Raw genomic sequence first — 15065 nt, forward strand, 5'->3', positions numbered from 1 at the left:
AATTTGCATATTTAATTTCCCAGTGCAGCATTGCATGGCTTATAAGCCTCCTTACGCTGGTAGGTCAGGAATATCACTCTCTATAAGGAGAAATGTTACCCCTTAGTCACTACTTTCAGACATATTAATAATGCAAAACACCCAGTTGGAATTTCTTCCTCTGTTCCACAGACAACCAGAACAGCTTGGAGCATAGGTAAGACCTCTCATTCTACAAGAGTGACAAGGAGGTGGAGCTAATATTGAACTCTGCAAGAATGTGTGATCCATTGCCAAAAACACAAGCATCAGGGAGCAGCGCTGCCTATTCTGGAGTGGCCCTCCAGTAATTGGCCCGGTGAAATAGATTGTCGGTCTGAACCTGCTCTTGTTTCTTGTTTATTTTTAGTGGCCACACTCATTATGGACAGTTGTAATTTTATGCATTGGGGGTCAGACCTGAATTGTCCATGTAAGGCTACGTTCACATTTGCGTTGTGCGCCGCAGCGTCGGCGCCGCAACGCACAACGCAAATAAAAACGCAGCAAAACGCATGCACAACGCTGCGTTTTGCGCCGCATGCGTCGTTTTTTTCATTGAATTTGGACGCAGCAAAAATGCAACTTGCTGCGTCCTCTGCGCCCCGACGCGGGCGCCGCAGCGACGCATGCGGCGCAAAACGCAAGTGCGCCGCATGTCCATGCGCCCCCATGTTAAATATAGGGGCGCATGACGCATGCGGCGCCGCTGCGGCGCCCGACGCTGCGGCGAGGACCGCAAATGTGAACGTAGCCTAACAGATTCATAGCCTTTGTGTAATTCTACATTTTCTGCAGTCGCTGCTACAGAAAAGATATACAGCTCTGGAAAAAATTAACAGACCACTGCAAAATGTTCAGTTTGTCTGATTTTTCTCTTTATAGGTATATTTTTGAGTAAAATGTACCGTATATACTCGAGTATAAGCCGACCCGAGTATAAGCCAACCCCCCTAATTTTGCCACAAAAAACTGGGAAAACTTAATGACTCGAGTATAAGCCTAGGGTGGAAGATGCAGCAGCTACCGGTAAATGTCAAAAATAAAAATAGATACCAATAAAAGTAAAATGAATTGAGACATCAGTAGGTTAAGTGTTTTTGAATATCCATATTGAATCAGGAGCCCCACATAATGCTCCATACAGTTCATGATGACCCCATAAGATACTCCATACGAAATACACCCCATATAATGCTGCACAAATGTTGATTATGGCCCCATAAGATGCTCCATACAGTCATTTGCCCCATGTAATGCCCCATATAATGCCGATTATGGCCCGATAAGATGCTCCATACAGTCATTTGCCCCATGTAATGCCCCATATAATGCCGATTATGGCCCCATAAGATGCTCCATACAGTCATTTGCCCCATGTAATGCCCCATATAATGCCGATTATGGCCCCATAAGATGCTCCATACAATCATTTGCCCCTTATGCTGTTGCTGCGATAAAAAAAAAAAAATCACATACTCACCTCTCGTCGCTCAGGCCCCTGGCACTTGCTATATTCACCTGCTCCCGGTTCCACCGCCACGAGCCGCAGCTACGTTCCCCGTCCACTGCACTGACTGCTCAGGCAGAGGGCAGCGCGCACTAATCGCGTCACTGAGCCCTCTGACCTTAGCATCACTGCAGAGGAGCAGAAGACGCAGCGGCGGCTGGGGGCGGTGGAACGGGGAGCAGGTAAATATCGGTCACTGCTTATACTCACCTGCTCCTGGCACGGTCCCTGCTTCCCCGGCGCCGACAGCTTCTTCCTGTAGTGAGCGGTCACATGGTACCGCTCATTACAGTAATCAATATGTGGCTCCACCCCTATGGCAGTGGAGTCCATATTCATTACTGTAATGAGCGGTACCATGTGACCGCTCACTACAGGAAGAAGCTGCCGGCGCCGGGAAAGCAGGGACCGCGCTAGGAGCAGGTGAGTATACTTAGACCGCTGCCACTCCACCTCCCCTTCCGACCCCTAGAGGGGCAATTTCAGCCTAAAAAAATGGGCTGAAATTCTCGGCTTATACTCGAGTATAGACGGTAAATTGCTCTTTTATTCTATAAACTTCTGACAACATGTCTCCGAATTTCAAAGCAATAATTTTTGTATATTTCTTCTGACAAAGCAAAATGGTCAAAATAAAAACAAACAAACAGTGCTTTCAGTCCTCAAATAATGCAAAGAAAACAAGTTCATAATCATTTAGAAACAACAATACTAATGTTTTAACTCCGGAAGAGTTCAGAAATCAATATTTTGTGGAATAACCATGATTTTTAATCACAGCTTTCATGCGTCTTGGCATGCTTTCCACCAGTCTTTCACACTGCTTCTGGCGCAACAATGTAAGCAGTTCTTCTTTGTTTGATGACTTGTGACTATCCATCATCCTCTTGATTACATTCCAGGGGTTTTCAATGGGGTTCAGTTCTGGAGATTGGGCTGTCCATGACAGGGTTTTGATGTGGTGGTCTCTTAATTTTTGCCAGAGCTGTATATGCTTAAAAGCAGATTTCCTTGATGATCATATCTGATTGCTGGAGGTGAGAGAAGCCGAACCTGGATTTATTTCATTTTCTTCCAAATAAACATGTAGCGGACAAAGTACATAGGGTAGATCCTGTGGACTTGAGGTGAAGTTATGGCACTGTTGCTTGCCTAGATATTTCCTTATGTCTTTATAGGATGCTATTTGTTGAATTTTTGAAATAAGAGATTCTTATAGGCCAGCGTACTGACAGTAGATGGCAGGTCTGTTACATCCAATAATGTTAGCATTCACAGAATGAAGAAATATTTATATTTAATAGTTTTAGATTCCTTAAAACAAAAAATTGGAACCTGGCACATTTTACATGCAGTCGGAGCAGGAGGAACTGGACAGGCAGATGTATAGGGATTCCCATATAACTTCTTATTCATTTTATCATTACTTCTGCTCATTCTGAGATTAGGCGTCCAGTTGGTCATTATACTCACTAATTATTAGCTGCATACTCACAAGGAAAGCTGCTAATCACTTTTGGTGAGTTTTTGATATTTCACAAAAATTCATGGTTTTAAAGTTCCAGAAAAGTGGATGGGATTCATAGTAATCTCCTGCCCACTGTGCTTTTTCTTACGCTGCATAAACAGACCTGCGGGACGTTTTTGAAATCCACAATATATCAATTTCTCTTGCTAATACATTGAGTTTTTGTGCAGATTTTTCCCATAGACTTGGATTAAATTCAGGAAAGCTCGCTAGTAAAAATTCATGTAATCCACACATGACTGTATCAATAAAGTTTTGTCAAAGTCAAATACCAGGAAGTATCAAAAACAAGGCAGCTTTATTTAAAACATGACATACCAAAAAGAGACAAAACGGCCACATAGAAAAAAAACTCAATAAAGAAAGCATGTAAAAAAAAACATACTCGAATGATAAAAAACACCAGGAACCTAATGTAGCTAATAGATGCAGAAATTAATGGCCTGTTTAGACAGGCAGACAGTGCGTCAGGTGCACAGCGAACACTCAACCATAGCTCATTCAATGCGCATAGGCGGCCATTTTTCTCAGCAGCACATATCATGTGTACACTGGACAATGTGCTGCAGAGAATGATGATCTTTTGTGCAAACCAAAAGATCATTTGACTGGAGCATATTGCTAGTTCCTCAGGTGATCAGCAGCCTGTCACACAGGGTCACAGAGACGTAGATACTCTCATTCGAGAAAATGGGATCGATTATGGTAATGACACTGTGATCCCAGTCTCTCACATGCGAGAATCGGAGCACATGTGTGGAGAAGGTGGAGAACAAGATTTCTCTATTTTTAACATTGTCTGTGTCCATGTAAATCAGAATGCAGTCAGATAAAATCCAAGTGCAGTCTGATGTTTCACCTACAGACTACAGACTTGTATGGGAGCGCATAATCCAAATTCCGGAGCCACTCGCAGCATGCTGACATTTTTTCTGCAGACCGATTCAGTCTGTAGAAAACAATCGCCAGTCTGCACTGCCCCATAGTATAGCATTGGTCCGAGTGTTCTCTGGTAAGACAACAGATAGCACTGGGCCGTGTTATACGCCATGTGAGCGAGGCCTTAGGGTATGTGTCCACGTTCAGGATTGCATCAGGATTTGGTCAGGATTTTTCATCAGTATTTGTAAGCCAAAACCAGGAGTGGGTGATAAATCCAGAAGTGGTGCATATGTTTCTATTAGGGTATGTTTCCACGGTCAGGAAACGCTGCTTGTTTGACGCTGCGCAGAGCTGCAGCGTCAAACAAGCAGCGTCCAGATGTTCCAGCATAGTGGAGGGGATTTTATGAAATCCCGTCTCCACTATGCGTGGAAACCCGCACGCGGCGGCCCTGCGACTCCGGACATGCTGCGCGTCTTTTCAGATCGCAGCATGTCCGTACACCTTGCGGGGACGCAGCGTCCCCGCAAGGCATATCACAGGGCCCTATGGGACAGAGCGATCATCCCGGATGTGAAGAGTTAACACATCCGGCATGATCGCGTCCCAGAAAGGGGGCGGGGCTTAGCGCCGAGCGGCTTCGCCGCTGCGGCGATACCGCCGGCCATCCTGAACGTGGAGACATAGCCTTATACTTTTCCTCTAATTGTTCCGCTCCTGGTTTTGGCTTACAAATACTGATGTAAAATCCTGACCAAATCCTGATGCAATCCTGAACGTGGACACATACCCTAATAATGAATCTTTTCTCAGAAAAGTATATATCAGGGTATGTGTCCACGTTCAGGATTGCATCAGGATTTGGTCAGGATTTCTCATCAGTATTTGTAAGCCAAAACCAGGAGTGGGTGATAAATGCAGAAGTGGAGCATATGTTTCTGTTATACTTTTCCTCTAATTGTTCCACTCCTGGTTTTGGCTTACAAAAACTGATGAAAAATCCTGACCAAATCCTGATGCAATCCTGAACGTGGACACATACCCTTAATCTACACAGCTCCTTGTTTCGGATATGCTGCAGAATGTCTCTGATCTGCTTACATGAACTTACTCCTTCCTTCCAGCCAGATATCTGCATTACTAATATCTGAAACTATTTAAATTGCCGCACGTCAACACTAGCAAAGTAAAAGCAGAATATCTCGGCCAACAGCCACCTCCCCTGGAATAATCATCCGGGGTTCAGATTATTTTTACAAAAATACAAAACTAGAAGTTGAAATTTTCCAATTCCTGTGGTTACATAAAAGCTTACCATAAAATCAGTAGCAGCTCCACTGTTGGCATGCCGGAGGTAGATGGGGTCCACACTGAATGTTTGCTGCAGCTTGTATTTGTCTTTGACCCTAGACAAAAATGAAGCAGCATTATCCCAAAGTCACCGTACCCCAGGGCGGCCTGCACTGTGAGGTTTGTATTCTTCAGTACTTGCTGACTATAAGACCATAAAACAATGTGCTATCATAGCCTAGAGTCTTCCACCTCCCATTATTCCCATATTCACATTACTACTAAACTGTCTGCAAGGAAGACCTAGAGCACACTGAGCACTGATAGACTTACATTTATATTTCATTGTTATTTTCCTAATTTGTCAAGGAAACTTGTTACCTCACTTCATATCTATTGTTATTGCCCCATACAAATTGGTGTGTATGGAAACTTACCAGCCTGGAGTTCACCATTCACACTGCTTGCTGAGTACAGTGAATACAGAGTACAGGCTGTTACCCACCCGGGGGATTCTCAGCTCAGTCATTCTATGTGTGGGGATTGCTTGTGTTAGGTCGGGGTCACACTACCGTATGAGATAAAACATCACATCTGAGTGCGGCGGAAGTATGCAAATCAAGCACCAGAGAATCCTCACAATGCCCAGTGTGCGCAATGTGAAGACTCACAAGTCTGAAGTCACAGAGTGCAGCCTTGTACCTTAAGGTTATATTCACACGTTGCGTTTTTGCTGCATTTTTTATAATACAAATTATAAGCTGCGTTTTACAGTACCAGCAAAAGCTATGAGATTTCAGAAATTTCATGCACACACATTGTTTTTTTTTTCCCTGACTGATTTCTAAAGCTGCTGCATTTTTGTAAACTACCGCATGTCATTTCATCCAGCGTTTCTTCACCCATTTATGTTTGACGATTGTTTCCGAACATATTCAGTCATTTCTACTCCCATTCACTCCAATGGCGTTTGGCTATGTTCTGCAAATATTGCAAATACAATATTCGCCGGCGATCGTAATCCAAACTGAATATTGAAAAATTCACTCAACTCTAATCATGGCCAGTTACTACTTGCAGCAAGTAGTCATTCTCCAGGAAAGCAGAAAATATATGGCTCACCAGAAAGCAGTGCAGTCGAAATGTACCATCATCCACTTTGATGGATTGAATGTAAAGGAATCAGCATCCTCCACTCCGTTGAACAGTGCTCTGAATTCTGGGCACAGGAAGGCAGTGCCCGCGTACGCTGCATCAATATGGAGCCACAACCCTTCTCTGGCGCCTGGGCGGGAAAGTCAAATATTAGCACAAAAATGAATCAAAATCCCAATCCCAGTAATCTCTGCGGTTTCCTTTAAGATATGAATGTTGATACTATTTATTGTGGTTATATTAGAATTGTAATGTCTTTCTTGAACATTCAAAACATAAAATATATATATATATATATATATATATATATATATATATATATATATATATATATATATATATATATATATAGTATAACAATGGAAAGAAACACACAAGGATACTTGCAATGTACTAACTTACATATTGGGCCCAACTCTGCTAGATTATCAAAGGCGCACACTCCTGTGGTTCCTAGTGTTGCACAGACCTGTAAAGATGGATAATGTAAGAGGCCGCGTCCTGGATACTAATTCTAAGCATAAATAATGATATCGATGAATGCATGGGTATGTATAATATTAATAATTTGCTAAATATTAACATGTTAAACACGTACATTAAACTACAGACATAAGTAAGATTTTGTTTCTAACTTACAAAGACAGGCACTAGTCCGCATTTTCGATCTTCTTCCACTGCAGCTTTTAATGTCTCACCTCTAAGAGAAAAATTTTCGTCCACTGGCAGAAAACGGACTTTTACTAAAGAAATCAGACCAGCCTTTTCTACAGAAGAGTGAGCCTGCACACACAAAATAGAGTCTAGTGAATAAAGCACTACCCCGGATATACTAATATATTTATTTTACTCACTTATATAGCACTATCATATTCTGCAGCGCTTTACAGACATCATCATCGCTGTTCCCGATGGGGCTCACAATCTACATTCCCTATTAGTATCTCTTTGGAATGTGGGAGGAAACCGGAGAACCCGGAGGAAACCCACACAAACACGGGGGGAACATACAAACTCCTTGCAGATGTTGTCCTTGGTGGGATTTGAACCCAGCACCCCAGAGCTGCAAAAATGCTAACCACTGAGCCACCGTGCTGCACATATATATAAATATATCTATCTATCTATATATATATATATAATTGTCTAAGGGGTACTTCCGTCTTTCTGTCTGCAATTTCCGTAACGGAAATCCCGCGTCGCTGATTGATCTCGCCAGCTGCCTGTCATGGCTGCCGCGACCAATCTGCGACGGGCACAGTCCGATTAGTCCCTCCCTACTCCCCTGCAGTCAGTGCCCGGCGCCCGCTCCATACTCCCCTCCAGTCACCGCTCACACAGGGTTAATGCCAGCGGTAACGGACCGCGTTATGCTGCGGGTAACGCACTCCGTTACCACTGCTATTAACCCTGTGTGTCCCCAACTTTTTACTATTGATGCTGCCTATGCAGCATCAATAGTAAAAAGATGTAACGTTAAAAATAATAAAAAAACAAAAAACCTGCTATTCTCACCTTCCGTCGTCTGACGATGCGCTCGCGCCTGCCGCCATCTTCCCTTCCCAGAGGTGCATTGCGAAATTACCCAGAAGACTTAGCGGTCTCGCAAGACCGCTAAGTCATCTGGGTAATTTCGCAATGCATCCTGGGAAAGGAAGATGGCAGCAGCCGCGCGCGCATCGCCAGAGCTTCGCTGGATCCCGGTGGGTGAGTATATAACTATTTTTTATTTTAACAGGGATATGGTGCCCACACTGCTAAATACTACGTGGGCTGTGTTATATACCGCGTGGCTGCTATATACTACATGGGCAGTGTTATATACTGCGTGGGCAGTGTTATATACTGCGTGGGCTGTGCTATATACTACATGGGCAGTGTTATATACTGCGTGGGCTGTGTTAAATACTGCGTGGGCTGTGCTATATACTACGTGCCCTGTGTTATATACTGCGTGGCTGCTATATACTGCGTGGGCTGTGTTATATAGTACGTGGGCTGTGTTATATACTGTTTGGGCTGTGTTATATACTGCATGGCCACTGTTATACAGGTCCTTCTCAAAAAATTAGCATATAGTGTTAAATTTCATTATTTACCATAATGTAATGATTACAATTAAACTTTCATATATTATAGATTCATTATCCACCAACTGAAATTTGTCAGGTCTTTTATTGTTTTAATACTGATGATTTTGGCATACAACTCCTGATAACCCAAAAAACCTGTCTCAATAAATTAGCATATCAAGAAAAGGTTCTCTAAATGACCTATTACCCTAATCTTCTGAATCAACTAATTAACTCTAAACACATGCAAAAGATACCTGAGGCTTTTAAAAACTCCCTGCCTGGTTCATTACTCAAAACCCCCATCATGGGTAAGACTAGCGACCTGACAGATGTCAAGAAGGCCATCATTGACACCCTCAAGCAAGAGGGTAAGACCCAGAAAGAAATTTCTCAACAAATAGGCTGTTCCCAGAGTGCTGTATCAAGGAACCTCAATGGTAAGTCTGTTGGAAGGAAACAATGTGGCAGAAAACGCTGTACAACTAGAAGAGGTGACCGGACCCTGAGGAAGATTGTGGAGAAGGACCGATTCCAGACCTTGGGGAACCTGAGGAAGCAGTGGACTGAGTCTGGTGTGGAAAGGCGTGTGCAGGAAATGGGCTACAGGTGCCGCATTCCCCAGGTAAAGCCACTTTTGAACCATAAACAGCGGCAGAAGCGCCTGACCTGGGCTACAGAGAAGCAGCACTGGACTGTTGCTAAGTGGTCCCAAGTACTTTTTTCTGATGAAAGCAAATTTTGCATGTCATTCGGAAATCAAGGTGCCAGAGTCTGGAGGACGACTGGGGAGAAGGAAATGCCAAAATGCCTGAAGTCCAGTGTCAAGTACCCACAGTCAGTGATGGTGTGGGGTGCCATGTCAGCTGCTGGTGTTGGTCCACTGTGTTTCATCAAGGGCAGGGTCAATGCAGCTAGCTATCAGGAGATTTTGGAGCACTTCATGCTTCCATCGGCTGAAATGCTTTATGGAGATGAAGATTTCATTTTTCAGCACGACCTGGCACCTGCTCACAGTGCCAAAACCACTGGTAAATGGTTTACTGACCATGGTATTACTGTGCTCAATTGGCCTGCCAACTCTCCTGACCTGAACCCCATAGAGAATCTGTGGGATATTGTGAAGAGAAAGTTGAGAGACGCAAGACCCAACACTCTGGATGAGCTTAAGGCCGCTATTGAAGCATCCTGGGCCTCCATAACATCTCAGCAGTGTCACAGGCTGATTGCCTCCATGCCACGCCGCATTGAAGCAGTCATTTCTGCCAAAGGATTCCCGACAAAGTATTGAGTGCATAACTGAACATTATTATTTGATGGTTTTTTTGTTTGTTATTAAAAAACACTTTTATTTGATTGGACGGGTGAAATATGCTAATTTATTGAGACAGGTTTTTTGGGTTATCAGGAGTTGTAGGCCAAAATCATCAGTATTAAAACAATAAAAGACCTGACAAATTTCAGTTGGTGGATAATGAATCTATAATATATGAAAGTTTAATTGTAATCATTACATTATGGTAAATAATGAAATTTAACACTATATGCTAATTTTTTGAGAAGGACCTGTATACTTCGTGGCCTGTATTAACGCATCGGGTATTCTACAATATGTATGTATGTATATAGCAGCCACATAGTATATAGCACAGGCCACGTAGTATTTGTCTGCTATATACTACATGGCTCCTATATACTACGTGGCATGTGCTATATACTATGTGGCTGCTATATACATACATACATACATATTCTAGAATACCCGATGCATTAGAATCGGGCCACCATCCAATATATATATATATATATATATATATATATATATATATATATATATATATATATATGGACATTAGAACCATTTTTGTATGTATTACCGGAATACAAAATCGAGAAATACAGATACTTTGTGTAAGAACATAAAGTGGTTGCCCACATTTGGGAACGATTTTTTTTACTTAAATACATGTATTTGGGGCTGAAATAAATCATTTTTATAAATTGTATTTCATTAAAAAAGTTGCACAATTTGACTTTTACAGACTGATGTGTTGTGTGGTTATTAATCAACTGAGAGAAGCCCAGAAAAACTTATACTCCTCGTTCATAGCTGGATCACTGATGGATTTTCAGCTACCTCATTCTGTAGCCAGCAATAGACAGTCCAAAATATAGATTATAGAAGGAAATGGTGCAACATTTTTTAACAAAAAAAATTTAGCCTGAATTACATTCATTTAAGTAAAAAAAAAAAAAAAAAAGCTACTTTCAAAAGTGGACAACCCCATGCAAGCATTTATTGAGTGGGTGTTAAGAGTTTGCAATTCTTAACCCCAGAATTTTGGGAGAGGGGTTGTATGTGGTATCTGATATCAAAGTAAAGATATACAGTACAAAATATCTGAACCTTATCCAGTCAATTGGTCAGGACCCCTGAGCTGTTTTGAGGGGTCAAATGATTATTATCCATCGCTATTCCTTCTTTCAAAACAAAATGTCCAGTAGATTGTGCAATATAATCTATAGGCCCCTGGTGGAGGTGGAGTGACAGTGGACTTTGCTGCCGGTTGAGCTTGGGCATATTGATTAGCACATGGTATGCCAAAACCCGCATTAGAAATAAGCCTTCAAATATACAGTAAATGATTGAAACATGTAAATGATTTTGGTAATATGTGCCGATAACCGGCTCACCTGATTTGAGGCATAGGCAATGAGACGAGAATTCAGGCTGGAATCATCTGAATCAGGTTCGGAGGTTTTCATAGCCAGGATTTTGTCCTTCCTGGCAGCCAGTAAAGCAATCAATGTAGACTCGCTCACAGTACTCTGCGATTGTAAAGAAGTGTATTTGATGTAATAGTAAAGAGATGGGCATGATTGTCTAGATTTATTTGTGGGGTATTAGTTTGAATTCAGTAATCTGAGACAATGAATTTCTTTGGAAATGAAGTAATACTGTATGTATGTAAAGATGACCTTTCACCAAATTTTTCATGTTGTACATACAATATAATATTGACAGCAGAACGGAATAAAATGTTGTTTTTTTTATTTCTTCTACGCAACTATATAATTGTCACTGCTCTCACTTACCATACTTTCTTTTCCCTTTGCCCTTGTAGATTGCAAGCTCTTTGGACAGGCGCCACTTCTGCACCAGTCTGTCACTCAGTACATTTATAAGAAGAACAAGTTACACGGCACTCTATAAATTTGTGAGTAGAGGTGCTCAAGTAGGGTTTCCAGCCCCTTAAATCAAATGTATCAAAAAGCTCTAATGTACTGGAGCGTAGGATCTGGACTTATAATCAGATGTATGAGTATACTGGCAATATATGTGGAGGCCTCCCTCAGCATCTCAGCACGCCACCAGCGCTCCAGGCAACAGAACGTACACAGTGTGGGCACACCGCATGCCCAAGCAGCTTATCCTGCTCACAGTCACGGTCTCCATTACTGCCTCTGAAATTTGCCTCCACATATATTGCCAGTATACTCATACATCTGATTATAAGTCCAGATCCTACACTCCAGTACATTAGATAAACTTGCTCTGAGGAAGGGCCACAAAGGACCGAAAACGTTTAGCAAGAAACGAGCTACCGCTGATCTGTCTGTCCAGATGTAAAATAAATTACTTTATTTTCTACAAGCATTATTGCGTGCCAAGCTTTTTGACTCAGTACATTTATGTTTATTGTACTATTTACAGTATTCATACATTGAATTTATATCATTCTGTATTTAGCATGTACAGCACTCTAAAAGTTAGAAATAAGTACTGAAAATAGCAGTTAGAATTAGATCCTAAAAGGGATTTAGTTCTATGTAATCTGAGGGCAGCATCACGTAGAGGCTGAGACCCTGATTTCAGCATTATATAACTTATTAGACTGTGTGCTGTTGTTTCCATACAGTCAATGTTTTATCACCAGGACATTATCACTGCCTGGACTAGCTGCCTTGTACCAAGTAGTCTGACTCCACCTCCTGTGATAAGCTACTTACTTTCAGTAGACAATGTAGCTGTGGTTTGGGTGGGGTTAGCTGTGGTGTGTAGGGGGTGTAGTTTGGGTCAGGTTAGCTGTGGTGTGAGTGGGGTTAGCTGTGGTGTGAGAGAGGTTAGCTGTGCTGTTGGCAGAGTTAGCTGTGGTGTGAGTGGGGTTAGCTGTGATGTGGGGGTAAACTATGGTTTGGGCAGGGTTAGCTGTGGTATGGGGAGTAAACTGTGGTCTGGGCAGGGTTAGCTGTGGTGTGAGCGGGGTTAGTTGAGGTGTGAGGGGTAAACTGTGGTTTGGGCGGGGTTAGCTGTGGTGTGGAGAGGGACTGTAGTTTGGGTCAGGTTAGGTGTGGTGTTGGCGAGGTTAGCTGTGGTGTGAGGGGTAAACTGTAGTCTGAGAGGGGTTAGTTGTGATGTGGGTGGGGTTAGTTGTGGTGTGAGACAGGTTAGGTGTGGTGTGGGCGGGGTTAGCTGTGGTGTGGGCAGAGTTAGCTGTGGTGTGGGGGTAAACTGTGGTTTGAACGAGGTTAACTGTGATATGGGGGTAAACTGTGGTGTGGGTAGAGTTAGCTGTGGTGTGGGGGGTAAACTGTGGTTTGAACGGGATTAGCTGTGAAGTGGTCGGGGTTAGCTGTGGTGTGAAAGAGGTTAGCTGTGGTGTGGGCAGAGTTAGATGTGGTGTGAGCGGGGTTAGTTGTGTAGGGGTAAACTGTGGTTTGGCGGGTTAGCTGTGGTGTGGGGGTGTAAACTAGTGTGAGCGAAGTTAGCTGGGGTGTGAGTGGGGTTAATTGTGGTGTGGGGTAAACTGTGGTTTGGGTGGGATTAGCTGTGGTGTGGGGGTAAACTGTGGTTTGGGCAGAGTTAGCTGTGGTGTGAGTTGTAAACTGTGGTTTGGTAGGGTTAACTGTGGTGTGGGGGATAAACTGGTGTGAGTGGGGTTAGCTGTGGTGTGGGGTATAAACTGTGGTTTGGTGAGGTTAGCAGTGGTGTGGGGGGTAAACTGTGGTTTGGGTGGGGTTAGCTCTTGTTTGGGCAGGGTTAGCTGTGGTGTGAAAGAGGTTAGCAGTGGTGTGGGCGGGCTTTGCTGTGGTGTGGGCAGAGTTAGCTGTGGTGTGAATGGGATTAGCTGTGGTGTGGGGGGTAAACTGTGGTTTGGGTGGGGTTAGTTATGGTGTGGGGGGGTAAAATGTGGTGTGGGCGGGGTTAGCTGTAGAGTGGTCGGGGTTAGCTGTGGTGTGAAAGAGGTTTGCTGTGGTGTGGGCAAAGTTAGATGTGGTGTGAGTGGGGTTAGTTGTGTGGGGGGTAAACTGTGGTTTGGTGGGGTTAGCTGTGGTGTGGGGGTGTAAACTGGTGTGAGCGAAGTTAGCTGAGGTGTGAGCGGGGTTAGTTGTTGTGTGGGGGTAAACTGTGGTTTGGGCAGGGTTAGCTCTGGTGTGGGCGGGGTTAGCTGTAGTGTGGGCAGAGTTAGCTTTGGTATGAATGAGGTTAGATGTGGTGTGGGGGTAAGCTGTGGTTTGGGTGGGGTTAGTTGTGGTGTGGGGAGTAAACTGCGGTGTGGGCGGGGAAAACTGATTTTGGCAAGGTTAGCTGTGGTGTGGGGGTAAACTGTGGTGTGAGTGGGGTTAGCTGTGGTGTGGGGGGTAAACTGTGGTGTGGGCAGGATTAGATGGGGTGTGAGTGGGGTTAATTGTGGTGTGGGTGTAAACTGTGGTTTGGGCGGAGTTAGCTGTGGTGTGGGGAGTAAACTGTGGTGTGGGTGGGGTCAACTGTGGTGTGGACGGGGTTAGCTGTTGTGTGAGTGGGGTTAGCTGTGGTGTGGGGGTAAACTGTGGTTTGGGCAGGTTTAGCTGTGGTGTGAGAGGAGTTAATTGTGGTGTGAGGGGTTAGCTGTGGTGTGGGGGTGTAAACTGGTGTGAGCGGGGTTAGTTTGGGTGTGGGGAGTAAACTGTGGTTTGGGCGGGGTTAACTGTGGTGTGAGAAAGGTTAGCTGTGGTGTGAGTGGCGTTAGCTGTGGTGTAAAGGTAAACTGTGGTGTGGGTGGGAATAGCTGTGGTGTGGGCGGGGTTAGCTCTCTGAGCTCTGCTACATGCTATGTCTACAAACTCTGTCACAACTGCTGCACCCTGTAAACTAAGTGATACATTGGTGGATTCAGCTTCTCTTTTCCTACATTATGCTGCTCTCAGACAAGGTAGAAAAAAACCTGCTGACAGATTCCCTTTAATGCTGAGCAGGACAGTGCTTCCCAAAGTAAACAGGTACAAGTGGTGCACATTGAGTTGCATGCTAATGTAAGGAGGTGACAGAGGCCGCCATATGCCTCCCCCTCTTTGAGCAGTTTTCACATTAAATGTGTGCGGTTCCATAGTGTTTATGACTGTTATATTAATTTACTGTAATTGTAATGTACAGTATATGTTCTTGACATGTGTTGTATATAGGATCAGGGATAGAATAGGATAAAAGTAGCTAAAGCATTGAATAGTGGGGCACCATAGAGATAGGGAATGAGAGTGTTAGGATAAGCATAGTTAGCATAAAGGGGTTTTCCAGGCTAGGAGGAGTTACAGATGGATGTAGTGCAGAGCAGTGGGATATAGTGAACAC

The 15065-nt window shown here is 43.6% G+C and overlaps 1 protein-coding gene across 1 annotated transcript in view; it reads right to left on the reverse strand.

The window, feature by feature from the left end:
* Window positions 1-15065, reverse strand: part of HDC (histidine decarboxylase) — a 35532-nt gene that overhangs the window by 10969 nt on the left and 9498 nt on the right. Inside the window, exons 5-9 of the mRNA XM_077260949.1 lie at window positions 11150-11284; window positions 7023-7166; window positions 6786-6852; window positions 6351-6513; window positions 5254-5344 (exon numbers count right to left, since the gene is read on the reverse strand). Of these exons, the coding sequence (XP_077117064.1) occupies window positions 5254-5344; window positions 6351-6513; window positions 6786-6852; window positions 7023-7166; window positions 11150-11284 (600 nt within the window). The remainder of the gene's footprint in view (window positions 1-5253; window positions 5345-6350; window positions 6514-6785; window positions 6853-7022; window positions 7167-11149; window positions 11285-15065) is intronic.

The sequence above is a fragment of the Ranitomeya variabilis genome, chromosome 5 (assembly GCF_051348905.1).
Source record: "Ranitomeya variabilis isolate aRanVar5 chromosome 5, aRanVar5.hap1, whole genome shotgun sequence".
NCBI lineage: Eukaryota > Metazoa > Chordata > Amphibia > Anura > Dendrobatidae > Ranitomeya > Ranitomeya variabilis.